The sequence below is a fragment of the Cryptococcus neoformans genome, assembly GCF_000091045.1.
Source record: "Cryptococcus neoformans var. neoformans JEC21 chromosome 11 sequence".
Lineage (NCBI taxonomy): Eukaryota > Fungi > Basidiomycota > Tremellomycetes > Tremellales > Cryptococcaceae > Cryptococcus > Cryptococcus deneoformans.
Window position 1 is genome coordinate 439,156 of NC_006680.1, and position 13,345 is coordinate 452,500.

The following is a 13,345-nucleotide window of genomic DNA, read 5'->3' on the forward strand; positions in this document are numbered from 1 at the left end:
CGCGATCCTTGCACCCTTCCTTATTATCATTTTTCAACGGTATTCGATCTCGACAGGAAAGCAGTTATTGATCTTCAAGCATCCTCGAACAAGCTAATTGTCAGATCAGGATGGATCCAATGTCGCAGATGATGATGATGGTACGTGCATTTCCGTCGGCATTGGTGTTGTGTCGGCATAGGCCAGAGGGCGCAATATGCGAGATGATGCAGAGGGCAACCTATCGTCGTCTATTCGATTGGTGTGAGATGAGATTACAGGACGCGTCACGCGACTGATGTTGTTGGCTGAGAGGTGTTTGCCGTTACACTGCCCCATCCTATCTTCTATGACTCAATCGTTGGGATCAAAGATATTCTTTTCGCCATACACCTACCATGACTACCATTCCATACTCCAAGCCCCGAAACAAAGCTGACGTTGTGCGCGAATCTCTCGCTCACCCCGCCAACAACCCTTATTACCTCTCTCACCTATCTTACCCCACCGCTTCCAACTCTTCCTTTATATACTTGATGTCCCAACGACAACAGGGAGGAGGAATGGGAATGGGTGGAATGGGAATGGGAGGAATGGGAATGGGAGGAATGGGAATGGGGGGGATGGGTATGATGAATCCTATGATGGTAAGTCAAAAGTTGAAGCGTAAAAAGGGATAACGTTGGTGGTCAGATGGGGATGGGGGGTCCAATGATGGTGAGTACAAAATGAAAAGATCATACTGGAAGCGAGCTCATGCGATTTGTGACAGGGTGGAATGGGAGGGATGGGGATGATGAATCCCATGATGGTGCATTCTGGTCCCCTTCCAGCCTCGCTACGGCGACAAAGAACGACACTGACCTAAACATTATTCATAGGGCATGGGAGGCATGGGTATGGCGAGCCCTATGATGGGAATGGGAGGTTATGTGAGTGTATTCGTCTTGTCACTTTGTTCAACAGCGTCGCCGTTGTCCCGTCTAAACATGACTCACAGGGGATGCTAGGTGGAGGTCTTGGTTCTGGAGCATACGGGGTTGGTATCGGTTTCACTTATACTTCAACGTGGTTTCCATCTTGGGTTCAACAGCTGATGTATTGTGTGGTTTGGCACACATAGATGCCGAGGTATCCCCCAGGAGGGTAAGCCATTTCACGACCCCCCGTCTTTTTTCTTCCTGTCCGTCTTGGCTTGACAAAGTCGCCGAGGTAAGTAACAGGTCTAACGTTCTGATACAGGCTTTTCGGCGACTACGGCATGGGAATGGGAGCGATGCCTGGCGGAATGATGGGTGGAATGGGTACGATGATGGGCGGTTATGGGATGAACATGGGAATGCCTTGGGGGTACTAAGGGATGGGTTGTAAAGAAGATATGCCAATGTATTATTACCGAATGTATGGACAAGTTAGCAGGTTTTTCGAGCTCGATGTAGGTCCCTCGTACTACTAGTGACTAGACGAGGATTAATTTGTATTCAAGTCAGTGATTTAATAAGTGCGTACATCGATAGTTGATCCTCCGAAAAAAGCGAGTTGGCATGTAACGAACAGATTCATGATTACAGTTATATGAGGGCTTGTTAAATTGAACATACTTTCCAGTGTCATTCTGCATTTGTCTCTGTCCCCCACGCCTCTCACAGCTCATTTTCAGAAAGTAACCCGTATAGGCCGACCATACTCACAGGTACCATGGCTGATTTGGAACACCTCGCACTGGCGAGCGAGGACGGATTGGTCTATTGGTCTATCTTTTACTATGCCGGCCGCCTGCAGAGAAAACAAAGCTTGAAACACCTGGCTACTCCCCCAGTAGGCCTGCAATGTACTCGTTGGGTGATTTGAACAAAGACGAGTCATGCTAGGTTCGCCTGCAGGGGATCAATGGATGCAATACTGATGCTTGCTGCAACACAAACAATGAGTAGTGTTCAGGGCAGCTATCTTCAGGAAGAAGCTCGGTCCAGAATCCTGTAAGTAATCTGGACAATCGCCTTCATACAGCTATAGATAGCTGAATGACCTCTGCGCTAATCAAGCAAGCCCACGTAGCCTGTGCATCTCGTATGCCTTGTAGACATTTGTTGCTGCCGTCTAACGGTGCAGCCCCTTAGACTAGTGAGACCCATTCGTCATTGAAAATTCATGACAAAAATCCACGGAAATACATCGACCGCTTGTACATTACAATCGTGCTAAACTTGTTACAGAGGCTGACCGCCATTCATGTACTGTTTGCCCCTACTGCGCATCAGCAACGTTTCGCTTGCATATTATTGAGTTCTCGACTCACAAGTCAGTCAGTTGGCCAGTAACATCCATCAAACGGTTGGTCTCTGCTACTCCATATAGGTAGGTAGAGTCTCTAACCGTACCGAACCAGGCATATCTACTAAACTTTATTCAGCTGACTTTCCATAGCATATTTGGGATGACATACACGAGCCAGGACTGTTTCTCCATCCATGAAGTCGTCTTTTGCATGAAGGTGCTGACGTCAGCTGTGCTAGGATTGGAATTCGTCCCAAAGCTCTGGTGTCTGTGTCAGTGAATCTGTTTATATCACTGCCGTTGTGGAGGCACCTGCGTTTACTCACATGGCAAGCAAATTCACTTAGGACCAGTGGTAACCCAAAAGTCTTTTGAAATGCCGACACTGTGGACATAAAATCATCTGGATCTGTAGTATACAAGTGCATCGCCACGTAATCTGGCTTGTACGGGCAGTCACCCCAACCATCTTTGGCGGAGTATGGAGGAGGGCAAATGGTGGCGAAGAAGGTAGAAAGCCAAGCTTGATCGGATGCCATCACTGGAGATTGGACTTTGATTGTAGGGTAGGTGGATCTCAATGTGGTAATCTGAGTTTTCCAGCTACCGGACAGCGACTAAGTTTAGATGTCAAGAAATATGTGTGTGATACTTACATTCCGGCTGCAGTCACTGGATCGATGTACGAGGAGACTCCATTGTCCGTTTGCAAATCTGTGCACTGTCAACCCACATTGCATTACAGGTGCTTTTTAATTCACCTGGTTCGTTGTATCCCATAATCTCTGTAAATCCTTTTTGCAAAGTGTCAGAGTTGTCAAGGAAATTTTTGTCGAAGCTTTGAAGCAACATTAGATAATATCGTCAGCCATCAATACTTGGGAGACATACAGCATGGGTATGAACTTCCCTGAAACGTTCACACTGTCAGCATTGAGGATACCTTGGTTCCAATTCTTGTTCCAGTCAAACCACCAAGAAATGGTCTGTTATCAGGTTAGTAACGAAGGCTCGATTGACAACACAGTCGGCTTACCGAAGTAGAAGTGAAGAATTGCGCTATTGGCGAAGCATCTTTCTCTTGTACAGGCCAACTTATACCCATTTTAGAGAATGAGCTTCCAGTTTTTGTAGCCGAGACCGCCGATGACCCCTTGCTCGAAGATACTACCTTGGCCTTTGTTGACATTAGCTGCCCGGTTGTGACAGTGACGTTGGATACTTGCGTCGCCAAAGTCGCAACTTTGGCGGACGTTGCTGGTAACTTGGATGAGCTGCTGTTTTCAGCTAGGTGTGCGCTCGTAAGTGCTTGTTCTGTAAACGTGACTCGGGTAGGGGCTGCCGTATTGGATACTGATCCTGAACCGCCAGAGTAAGAGGAAGACCAGCTGTGCGATTCTAAAGTGGCTGCAAGAATGCTATTCGATTTTCCCGAGTTCAGCATTAAAGATGATTCTTGATCTGTCCCGGAAGCAGATGTTGGTAACTGGGCATATATGATAGACGCATTCGGCTCAGACAAGGTCGTAGCGGCTGCGGTTGTCCCTCGAACGCAAGCGGGGACTGCTCGCGCCGAAGAGCAAAAGATGAGTAGTAAGATCGCTGCAGAGGTGGAAGGCATGAGCATCGTCAGTTGAGATGCTATAAAGAGCGCCGCGCAATGAATATTAAGTCTTGTATGACCAGCACACTCAGGGCTTGTGATGAGGGATGTCGTAGAAGGAGAAATAAAATGGTGTCTAGCACGCTCTTAAAAGGACACTAATGGTAAATTGTGTAATTGCCAGCTGCCTACAAAGCAAACTCAGGAGTAATTATATGCCTTCAGTGGCCAGACATGCTCCTTTCAATCCACCCAGGCAATTTGATAGATCTACAAGAGAGAAAATGAACAATTGCTGGTTGATTTCAGGACAGCTTGGCATCTTTCTCCTTTATTGCAAGCCCAAGACAAAGGAAGGATATGACTATAATTGCAAGGGGTCCGCCGACGAGTTCACTGCCGTTTCAACAGTGGCCTTTAACAATTGCAGCAAATGTCGTTTTCGTCGATTGATGATATGTACATGACGAAAAGTACGGTAACGCCTTTAACTTTGAGCGATATCTACAAATATTGGATGAAGCGGCGCAAGACTGCTGTGCCTGCCGAATCCGTGTGATCCACGACAGCTGTGCTGGCATCCTTACTCATGCCCACCATACATGTATTGGAAACCCCTGTACAGCCCCCATCAGCGTTCGAGACCGGTATATTGACTTGAGAGACACAAACAATGGGGTAATCTCGCCGTTTTCATCCATGAGTCGGTTGAAGGGGTGGACGTCGTGCAAGTTCGCCGTATCACGAACAGCGCCAAACCAACAGTACTTACTGCATATACAATCTTCATGAGCCATATACCTTCCCTCACTTATAATGAAGACATCTCACATAACATAGTCAGTTTCATCAAGCCATTTTGTTGTTTGGCCTTGACAAGGATCAGTTATGAATAGGTTAAACAAATGGAACCGCTCACCCATGTAATCATGGACTTGCTGCTGGTCCTCTGGGCCTGGAACACCTTCGTCCCAACTCTGAAGAGATTATATTAAACTCGATCATCTAACCTTACGTCCTCCTTAGCTCACCTGCATGCAGAATTCAGTCAAGATAATAGGCAATCCAAACTCGTTGTGGTACATCTCCATCTTGCCGACAAAATCATCAAAAGTGGTTGTGTAGAGGTGCACAGCCAAGTAGGCGGGATAAGTGTCTTCTGGAATCAGGGAGAGGAACTCTTTAAGCCATTCCACGTTGGATGCTACAGCGGGGGAAACGAGGTGCTGGTTGTCTGGATCGGTACGGAGTTGTGCCAGCTGGATCCACCTACAGTGAATGTAATATTGAGCTCAAATCGAATGGAACATGATTCCGGGCCAACATACGCGTCTGCAGCTTCCTGCGGAGAGCGATGGCTTGCAACAGCTTCGTTGTCGAGGTCTATATCTTGTTAATAACAATTATTTCCGCAATTGAAAGGCCTACCAGGCTCGTTGAAACCCAAGAGAAGATTCCATCCTTCTTGCAAGTCGCAACCATCATCTAAAGATTGGGGTGACCAGCTGAAGCCGGTCATAAGCTATTGCATGAAAGGCGCTTGAGACAAAAACGAGCCTCACATCATGGGCACAAATTCTGCGTCAATCTCAAGGTCGTCAGAGGTCTCCGGCACCAGAGGGCCCTTCCAATGCTTGGTCCAGTTCCAGTGCCATGAGAGTTTCTAGGTATCACTGTTAATCTAGCATGGAAATGCAAGTAAGCAGACAGACAGAAACACCTACAGAGCCGTACTGGAAGAATTTGGCAATGGGATCCGAGGTTAGTTCTTGAGCCGGCCAGCTAATGCCGGCCTATCCACAATGTCAGTCAAGGGCGAAAACATTGTGATGAATGATATACGCGCCTTTCCCCTTTGTACTTGTCCGTCGTCAGACATGGTGTGGCTATGTTAGTAGGACTGAAAAAAATGGATACGAAAGAGACTTGAAACAACTGTTGCACTTCTTTCAGTTATATAGGGCGAGGGGATGAGTTCATCGGCCTCGTGTATAGGGGGTTGCGGCAGGGGCAACGAGGCTCCCTGTGCGAGTGTCGCTGAAGGAGGGCGGCGATGGACACAAGCACCCTCAACGGATGCTCGCCGGCGTTGCGAACGTGGACAGAGGCACCGACGGAAGGCATCTTGGCAGTGGGCGTGATCGTCCCTGCAGCCTCGGCGGCCGTGCCGCGCAGGTGGTCGTCGGCGGCGCTAACCGAACCACGTCGTGGTGGTGTAATAAAAGATAAGGAGGCGGTGACGTGTGTTTGGGGATAAGCCTGCGGCGGCGGCGGCAGCAGCAGCAGCAGCTGCAGCAGTTCGGTCAGCAGCCAGCCCAAGGATGAGACTCTTTGGACGACCGACATCTACCTGGAAGAGGAAAACCGCCTTGCAACCACATCGCCTATCGCCTCCCGCTCCCATCATCTGGATTGGCCGCGAACATACAGAGATTGGGACACCACCACGGCTCCTCGAAAGAGGCTTCACCTCCCCCATAATACGTCACGACTCATCTCCAAACACTTCTCGCCGCCGCCACAGCATCCAAACAGACCTCACTGTATCTCAACCCACAACATCAAAGCCTCTTATCAAAGACTCTCTTATGGCGGGCGCATAACTATACAGGACAATACCGTTTTAGGCTTAGTGGCAAGTTACCTGCAACCTAACTCCAGCAGTGACTCATCCGCTCACACCCGACTTGTCGTTAGATTAAGCACATGTCATCCCCAACCTCAACCTCCCCTAAATCCTCATTTGTCTTCTCTCCTACCTCTTTTCCACATGCTGCTATAGCCTCAAACAACGTCAGGCCTCGCACAAACTTGCCTCCTCCACCTCCTCCTGATCGCATTCCTCCTCCCAAAGGACGGTCGCATCAGCAGAAGTTTAAGATCTTGAGAAAGGAAAAGGATAAGGACAGAAGACAACCTATAGATTTGGAAGATGACTGGACCATTGAAGACGTGACTGTAAATGGTGACGGTGTAGAGCAAGAATCCCAATATTTGGACGACTTGCAACCGGAAGAGAACGAGTTGAAACCTGGACCGCGCTTCCTTGAAATGGCTAATCGTGAAGAGAAGAAAGAGAAGACTTCCAAGAGCAGGGGGCTCGTAAAGAAAACGTCTCGTCTCTTTGGCCGGGATAAGGATAAAGACCGGGGCAAACCTGAAGAACCAGCCGTCACAGGCAGCAGTTCATCTACTCTCGCCGCTATGCGCCAATCATCGTCAACCTCGACAGATTCCACTACTTCTCGCAGTATTACCTCAGCGTTCACACGTCAAAACTCTATCCAGTCAAGACGATCTCCTCGTACGAGCTTTGGTCAAGCTCATTCTCGCCGTGCATCCCAAGATTCCCAAATGTCCTGGCCGGCACCTAGGTCGATCCGTTCATCTACAACTTCACATGACCCGTCAAGCGATCCTCAGAACAGTGCTAGTAGTACCGGTGTTCCCATCCCTCAACGACAGGGTGCTTCCATGTCCTCTCTCTCCCGTTATTCTCTTCCACACCCAAATGGGGGTACGTCCAGAAGCCCAGATACATTTCCCAACAAAATGTCAACTTGGTTCTCTCATCTCCTTCCCGTATCCTCCGGATCCCCACCCTCCTCCAGCTACGAAACCTCTTCTTCTATACGCAAGCAGTCTTCGGTTGCCGCATCACTATTCAACGCTGCAAGGCAAAAAGCGGTCGATGGAGTCAGACACTTGCTGGACTCGGAGGCACAGCCGGATAAGTGTATGGATACGATATGGGTAAGAGGTGTAGCTCATCCAGGATGGCGACCGATTACACCCGAAAATAGTACCAGCAACCTCCCTGCCCTTGAGCCCGGCGGTAGTGGAGGAGGAGTAGAAGATAGAAGGGCGTCTCTGTCTATGAACGGGCCATCGCCTAACAGTCTTCGACCATCCTCTTGGAAGCGCAACACCTCTCTTCCGCCAACTGGGCAGCCTCAATCGCCCGCCCACGTACATACGCAGGCGAGTAATCAGACAACGTCTCCAAGTAAAGGTTTCACCGGTATTTGGAACCCGTCGACGCTATCGCTAGGTATGCCGATCGGTGGATCTCCTAATAAGGAAAAAGAGAATGGAAGCGGGGCGGAAAGTCCGAGCAAAAAGAAAAGCAAAGAAATTGTTAAATGGCCAGAACAATGTATGTTCCTATACCCTGCAAACTGTGCCAGAGCTAATGTGAAATCAGTCTACGATGACTTCAAATCAACTGTTTGGTTCACTTATCGTAACCAATATGCGCCCATATCATCACTCTCTCCGAATCTTCTTATCCCATCCCCAGAAGCGTACTATGCCTCTTTCGGACCTCCACTGGATGCTACATCTCCTTCCTCTCTGCGAGTGACTACTCCTACTGCCGCCGCGCAGCAATCTGCTAGCGGAAGCGGTGGATGGGGTTGGTCAAAAGAAGAGAGAGGATTAACCAGCGATGCTGGATGGGGATGTATGTTGAGGACCGGCCAAAGTCTGCTGGTAAATGCATTGATACATATTCATCTAGGTCGAGGTACGTTTTTGGGATAACGTCTTCCAAACGTCTCGTCAGAATATAGCTGATCCTCTTTTGAAGATTGGCGCGTTCCGAGTACGCCAGCTTCCTTTTCTGAAGCTACAACCACTCAGGAGATTGCTGCTCTTAAAGACTACGCCAAGTATGCTCAAATGCTTTCGTGGTTTCTTGACGACCCTTCTCCTCTCTGTCCATTCAGTGTCCATAGGATGGCACTTATAGGTAAGGAGCTGGGCAAAGAAGTGGGCGAGTGGTTCGGGCCTAGCACGGCTGCCGGAGCATTGAAGTGAGTCTGTCTATTTCATTCAAGCTCCAACGAAAAGCTGACAAAGCGGCCAAGGACACTTGCGAATTCATTTGCGCCCTGTGGAGTCGCTGTAGCCACCGCAACGGATTCAATCATCTACAAATCCGATGTCTATACTGCCTCGAACCTTCCTTCTGACGATTGGAATAGTATAAGCCCAACATTTAACTCTAGTAAAAAGAAAAGGCGAGGCGATAACGAAGCGAAGGAAGAAAAGTGGGGCAAAAGGGCGGTGCTCATTCTCGTTGGGGTACGGCTCGGACTCGATGGCGTCAATCCTATCTACTACGACTCTATAAAAGTAAGTTTTTACTAGCATGTCACAGGAGAAACAATTCACCCATTTGATTAGGCCCTGTTCACGTTCCCACAGTCGGTAGGTATCGCTGGTGGACGCCCTTCATCATCCTATTACTTTGTCGGCTCTCAAGCGAATCATCTCTTCTATCTTGATCCACACTTAACGCGCCCCGCTATTCCACTTCAAATTCCACCACTACCTGTCCATTCTGCAAAGGAAAAAGGATCGACGGAGAGCAGCAGTATAATGAGCACAGCCGAAGAAGAATCTGAAGAAGGTGTGATGATACGCACCCCGGAGACGCCAAGATCGACTACCCCGTCCATGTTCTCGGCTCCTGAGCATGTAGAGGATGAAGACCAAGAGGAGTGGGGGCAGGGCTCCAAGTATAAGTTGGACGTGGTGGATGCTGACGGTGTTGAAGTGGAAGGAATTGACGATGATAAAGGCAGAAATGAAGGGAAAATGATAAGGGAAGAGGTTCCAAAAAGCTCTTTCGAATCGAACGGAGCGGCCCAGGAGCAGCCCAAGAAGCAGAAAGGTTTTACCTCTACTGCTTCTATCGATTCGCAGGTCGATTCGCAGGTCGATCCTCACATGCTTTGGTACACTACCGCCTACCCCGATCCTTTGCTGAGAACCTATCACTGCGAGAAGATCAAGAAGATGCCTCTTTCGGGATTAGACCCAAGCATGTTACTTGGGTTTGTCTGCAAGGATGAGGATGATTTTGAAGATTTTGTGGAGCGAGTAGCCCAGGTAAGCCTGCCTTTTAACACAGTAGGTCAGTTGCTGACCTGGTATAATAGTTGCCCAAGAAGATTTTTACAGTGCAAGACGAGATGCCATCATGGGAGGAAGATGATGATGCCGGTCTCGAATCTGTCTCAGAGCCCGATTTTGAAGGAGACGAATTCGAAGAGCCCGGAACAGCAAAACCTCGTTTCGACTCTTCCTCTCCCGTCAATGAAGATAGCCTCAAAGGCCCCAGGGTTGTTTCGGCGAGCACGACTGCTACACCTCTTGCCGCAAAAGAGGAGGATCATCTTGATGTAGAAGAAGCGAATAGCACAGATGACGACAATGAGTCTATTGGCACCACCACAGCTGCTGGACCTATGGATATCGCCAGACATCTCAATAGGGTCGATCTCTCTTCAAAAAGGGAACAAGAAGGGGATGATGATGATGGGGAGTGGGTTGGAGGGACACCTTCAAGCCAAGGAGTACTTGTTGAACCTCCTTCGCTAAAGGGAACTCCATCGAAATCAAGATCATCCGCCTTTGAACCTCGCTATGAACAGAATGGAGAAACGGAACAAGAGAGACCTGTTTTCCCGGCGAGGAACAGGATGGAGAGCTGGGTTGAACCTGTATGTGAAGGGAAGGAAGCGCCGAACGGCGATAATTTGTTGTAAACTGTATCAACTTCACAAAAGGTTTTTAAATAGGTGGTTTTTATGTTAGGATAGATTTGGTCAACAGCACGAGCTTTTATGAACGTTCACTTGATTTTTGGACGAAGAATGATGATCGTCCAAGACCTTAGTTGCTAAACTTCATGGATGTGGCAAGTATGAAGCAAATATTTGTACAAAGGAAATGTATGAGGGGGTGTATAAGCATGGATGTCTTGTATGATAAATTATTGCCTATGAAGAAGTACCGAAAAAATAAATGGACGATATACATCATTACGCTTTTTCAAATTCATCATGTTCAATCTCGATTCTTCCTTCCCACCAGCTCATCCGACCTAACCAGAAGTTTTTGGTCATCAGTTCTCCCACTCCCGTCTTTCGTACGTGCATCCCCATTGACAGCATAGTGTAGATGTTGAGAAAAAGAAGAGCGTACGTGCCAAGATTGTATGTCAAGCTAATCAGTGCTACGTTTTTTTCAGACTCAGTCTAGTATCGGATAAGATGCAATATAGAATAGAGCCATACCGCTTTCCTGTATATCTGAAAAAGCTGTCAAGACAATTTCTGCCTCTTCACGCAGCACTATCTTACATCAGTATAATTCCTAGCCCTTAGATAAACCAACAGGAAAGATAAGAACTTACCAAACCACGCAATAAGCGCTAGGAGCCCACACACTGTCTCCACGAACGTCAAGCCAAACAGAACTCCCTTGTCCTGACGAACTACTCCATCAAAGAAGAAAGAATAGTACGTGTTCAGGTCTGAACTTTCTAACAAGGTGAAACATTGCCAAAGAAGAGTGAGGAAGATGAGAGCAGAGAGACTGGATAGCGCCCCAGGTAGAGCAGGATTAGCGGAATTCACTGTAGCTAGTAGTATTAATAGTCAGAAGAGATTTCTGTTTTCAGTGCATAGATACTTCAGAACCAACAGTTATGAGCAGAGGCAACCAACAATGTATGTCCCAGTACTAAAAAGGAAGAAATGATTGTGGCTTTAAAGCCAAATCGAATGGGGTGAAAAGTCGAGGCCATGAGGAATTGTCAAGCGCTGATGTGCGTCTTATTGTGAGAAGAAGAGGACGTCTAATCTGACAGCGTCTACTACGCAGTACCGTAGCAACCACTGTATAAGGCGATAACGAGAGGACGACTGTGTAAGAAAGGGACGCCATTATATATTGGCTTGCGCTACTTCATGCAGACTAAGAGTCGTGTGTTATTTGCTAAAAGGGGCTTGTGCTGAGTATATAGTAGTGCGTGTCTTTGTGATACGTAGCTGGCGGAGGACCCTTTGCAACGAACCCACGCTCGGACCACTATGCCGTCTATATTTGATGAGAAGCCGCTGTCTTGTATCGAAACTCTGCTACACTGTAGTGTTTCCAGGCTGTCCCGCTGCCCGGAGTATATGCTTGGTAGCAAAACGAGTGCGGAGACATGGTGGTCATCAGTTGTGAAACATTCGATGGTTATTTAAGGGTTCGCGGCACAGTGCTTATGTCTCGGGTAGATTGCCGATGTCAATCGGTCAAAGATCAACAAGCCTTTTTCCCTTTCTTTCACTTTTGTTCAGATGCACTTCATGTGCGTTAATCTTCGTTCAGATATACACCCACACAAGCTAACGCCAAAAATAACAGTTGAAAGGTGAATGCATGAATGAGTTGAGATGCAAATACTATAATGATGTCCGCTTATATACAAGGTCTAGAGCTAACTCTACATGTATCTTTTTTGTGATGATACAAAAAGCTCCTGAGCGGGGATGATAGACATTACTGCTTCAAATTGATACAAATACACGGTTTCAAGCCTGTGACTGGTTGGACAGGCTTCATTGAGACCATTCTCAGAAGTCCGCATCCGTCCTGAACACCCGCCTTGTTAATCTCTCATCCTCTTTTTGGCCAGATGGAGTCCCTGTACGGGACACGTTTGCTTTCTGATAAGCAGAGACGCGGGATTCAAAGAAGTCTACAGAGCTTGTGTCAGCCGAGACAGTCCCCCGAAGTGATTTGAACGAAATCAGACTAACTAGCTTTGCCTTGTAATGATATCAATTCCATCCAGTCAAAAGGGTTAGTGGCATTGTATATCTTGGGATAGCCCAAGTCAACGACGAGTCTGTCTGCCACGAATTCCATATATTGACACATCAACTAATTGAGTTGTGAGCAATTGAAGATGTCAAGGGGAAGGAGACAAGTACTTACATGGGCGTTAATACCTATTAAAGCACAAGGAAGGGCATCGGTAAGGAACTGCTTCTCAATAACCAACGCTTCCGAGACAATATGGTGAACTTCATCTGTCGAACATCGGTGCTTGAGGTGATTATATAAAAGACATGCAAAGTCCTTTTACTGATAAGCAAGACGATTGAGATTGAGGGAAGAAATAACTCACTGTGTGCATACCCTCATCCCTACTGATCAACTCGTTTGAGAATGTCAGTCCAGGCATCAATCCCCTCTTCTTCAACCAGAAGATAGCAGCAAAGGACCCAGAAAAGAAAATGCCTTCTACGCATGCAAAAGCCACCAGTCTAGTTCGGAAGGGCTGTGAGATGGTCAGCATGAGACGAGATCGTCTTACGTGGATACGCACCAGCTCATCTGTGATATATTTCAATGCCCAGTCAGCTTTTTGCTTTATACAAGGGACTATCGCGTACTGTTAACATCGCGTACTATGGTAAGATAAAGGTGCTGGACTTACTGTTTGTCATCCCTCTAAACAAAAAATCCTTCTCTTGCGCATCCCTAACATATGTCTCGATCAAGAGACTGTACGTCTCAGAATGCACTTGTTCGATCATTGATTGGAAGGAATAAAATGCGCGCGCCTCTGCTATTTGGACTTCGAGAGCGAATTGTGACACGATATTTTCTGACGTGGATGAACGTTAGCGATTCATGTCG

At 47.5% G+C, this 13,345-nt stretch overlaps 6 protein-coding genes across 6 annotated transcripts in view; 2 read left to right on the forward strand and 4 right to left on the reverse strand.

Annotated features, from left to right (window-relative positions):
* Positions 1-326: 326 nt before the first annotated feature.
* On the forward strand, positions 327-1,535 carry CNK01490 (hypothetical protein). Its single transcript, XM_024658805.1, has 7 exons — positions 327-626; positions 752-790; positions 861-911; positions 979-1,018; positions 1,103-1,125; positions 1,222-1,414; positions 1,466-1,535. The coding sequence occupies exons 1-6, from the start codon at positions 378-380 to the stop codon at positions 1,348-1,350; spliced, it is 531 nt and encodes a 176-aa protein (XP_024514640.1). The 5' UTR covers positions 327-377; the 3' UTR covers positions 1,351-1,414; positions 1,466-1,535.
* A 24-nt stretch (positions 1,536-1,559) lies between these two features.
* On the reverse strand, positions 1,560-4,015 carry CNK01500 (expressed protein). Its single transcript, XM_024658051.1, has 8 exons — positions 3,293-4,015; positions 3,148-3,242; positions 3,018-3,094; positions 2,913-2,970; positions 2,583-2,859; positions 2,426-2,517; positions 2,279-2,377; positions 1,560-2,226 (listed from the first exon to the last, which is right to left on the reverse strand). The coding sequence occupies exons 1-8, from the start codon at positions 3,881-3,883 to the stop codon at positions 2,190-2,192; spliced, it is 1,326 nt and encodes a 441-aa protein (XP_024513741.1). The 5' UTR covers positions 3,884-4,015; the 3' UTR covers positions 1,560-2,189.
* Positions 4,016-4,301: 286 nt separating this feature from the next.
* CNK01510 (expressed protein) lies at positions 4,302-5,960 on the reverse strand. The gene is made up of 10 exons (XM_567740.1): positions 5,706-5,960; positions 5,584-5,652; positions 5,422-5,522; positions 5,288-5,364; positions 5,188-5,242; positions 4,891-5,128; positions 4,779-4,836; positions 4,691-4,730; positions 4,532-4,630; positions 4,302-4,476 (listed from the first exon to the last, which is right to left on the reverse strand). The coding sequence occupies exons 1-10, from the start codon at positions 5,736-5,738 to the stop codon at positions 4,443-4,445; spliced, it is 804 nt and encodes a 267-aa protein (XP_567740.1). The 5' UTR covers positions 5,739-5,960; the 3' UTR covers positions 4,302-4,442.
* Positions 5,961-6,179: 219 nt separating this feature from the next.
* On the forward strand, positions 6,180-10,621 carry CNK01520 (conserved hypothetical protein). The gene is made up of 7 exons (XM_567826.2): positions 6,180-6,494; positions 6,557-8,015; positions 8,064-8,384; positions 8,448-8,673; positions 8,728-8,995; positions 9,047-9,754; positions 9,805-10,621. Exons 2-7 carry the CDS (start codon positions 6,566-6,568, stop codon positions 10,411-10,413), a joined length of 3,582 nt encoding a protein of 1,193 aa, XP_567826.1. The 5' UTR covers positions 6,180-6,494; positions 6,557-6,565; the 3' UTR covers positions 10,414-10,621.
* Positions 10,603-11,873, reverse strand: CNK01525 (hypothetical protein). Its single transcript, XM_024658806.1, has 4 exons — positions 11,354-11,873; positions 11,064-11,291; positions 10,945-11,001; positions 10,603-10,883 (listed from the first exon to the last, which is right to left on the reverse strand). The coding sequence occupies exons 1-4, from the start codon at positions 11,454-11,456 to the stop codon at positions 10,690-10,692; spliced, it is 582 nt and encodes a 193-aa protein (XP_024514641.1). The 5' UTR covers positions 11,457-11,873; the 3' UTR covers positions 10,603-10,689.
* Positions 11,874-12,063: 190 nt separating this feature from the next.
* The window catches only part of CNK01530 (ribonucleotide reductase small subunit, putative), a 1,987-nt gene continuing 705 nt past the window's right edge, over positions 12,064-13,345 (reverse strand). Inside the window, exons 3-8 of the mRNA XM_567827.2 lie at positions 13,143-13,313; positions 13,032-13,087; positions 12,831-12,983; positions 12,638-12,781; positions 12,460-12,583; positions 12,064-12,398 (exon numbers count right to left, since the gene is read on the reverse strand). Coding sequence (XP_567827.1) covers positions 12,274-12,398; positions 12,460-12,583; positions 12,638-12,781; positions 12,831-12,983; positions 13,032-13,087; positions 13,143-13,313 — 773 coding nt within the window. The 3' untranslated portion in view covers positions 12,064-12,273. The remainder of the gene's footprint in view (positions 12,399-12,459; positions 12,584-12,637; positions 12,782-12,830; positions 12,984-13,031; positions 13,088-13,142; positions 13,314-13,345) is intronic.

Excerpts from the sequence above, each read along its gene's own strand:
- CNK01490 (XM_024658805.1), top strand. The coding sequence starts at position 378 with ATGACTACCATTCCATACTCCAAGCCCCGAAACAAAGCTGACGTTGTG. Across the intron at positions 627-751 it reads GTATGATGAATCCTATGATG|GGTGGAATGGGAGGGATGGG; the intron begins GTAAGTCAAAAG and ends GATTTGTGACAG. Across the intron at positions 791-860 it reads GGATGATGAATCCCATGATG|GGCATGGGAGGCATGGGTAT; the intron begins GTGCATTCTGGT and ends CATTATTCATAG.
- CNK01500 (XM_024658051.1), bottom strand. The coding sequence starts at position 3,883 with ATGCTCATGCCTTCCACCTCTGCAGCGATCTTACTACTCATCTTTTGC. Across the intron at positions 2,860-2,912 it reads CCAGTGACTGCAGCCGGAAT|CTGGAAAACTCAGATTACCA; the intron begins GTAAGTATCACA and ends GCTGTCCGGTAG. Across the intron at positions 2,378-2,425 it reads GAGAAACAGTCCTGGCTCGT|TAGATATGCCTGGTTCGGTA; the intron begins GTATGTCATCCC and ends AATAAAGTTTAG.
- CNK01510 (XM_567740.1), bottom strand. The coding sequence starts at position 5,738 with ATGTCTGACGACGGACAAGTACAAAGGGGAAAG. Across the intron at positions 5,365-5,421 it reads GCAGAATTTGTGCCCATGAT|CTGGTCACCCCAATCTTTAG; the intron begins GTGAGGCTCGTT and ends GACCGGCTTCAG. Across the intron at positions 5,129-5,187 it reads CCGCAGGAAGCTGCAGACGC|GTGGATCCAGCTGGCACAAC; the intron begins GTATGTTGGCCC and ends CATTCACTGTAG.
- CNK01520 (XM_567826.2), top strand. The coding sequence starts at position 6,566 with ATGTCATCCCCAACCTCAACCTCCCCTAAATCCTCATTTGTCTTCTCT. Across the intron at positions 8,674-8,727 it reads ACGGCTGCCGGAGCATTGAA|GACACTTGCGAATTCATTTG; the intron begins GTGAGTCTGTCT and ends AAAGCGGCCAAG. Across the intron at positions 9,755-9,804 it reads TTGTGGAGCGAGTAGCCCAG|TTGCCCAAGAAGATTTTTAC; the intron begins GTAAGCCTGCCT and ends CTGGTATAATAG.
- CNK01525 (XM_024658806.1), bottom strand. The coding sequence starts at position 11,456 with ATGGCCTCGACTTTTCACCCCATTCGATTTGGCTTTAAAGCCACAATC. Across the intron at positions 11,292-11,353 it reads GGTTGCCTCTGCTCATAACT|CTACAGTGAATTCCGCTAAT; the intron begins GTTGGTTCTGAA and ends TAATACTACTAG. Across the intron at positions 10,884-10,944 it reads TTCAGATATACAGGAAAGCG|CACTGATTAGCTTGACATAC; the intron begins GTATGGCTCTAT and ends AAAAAAACGTAG.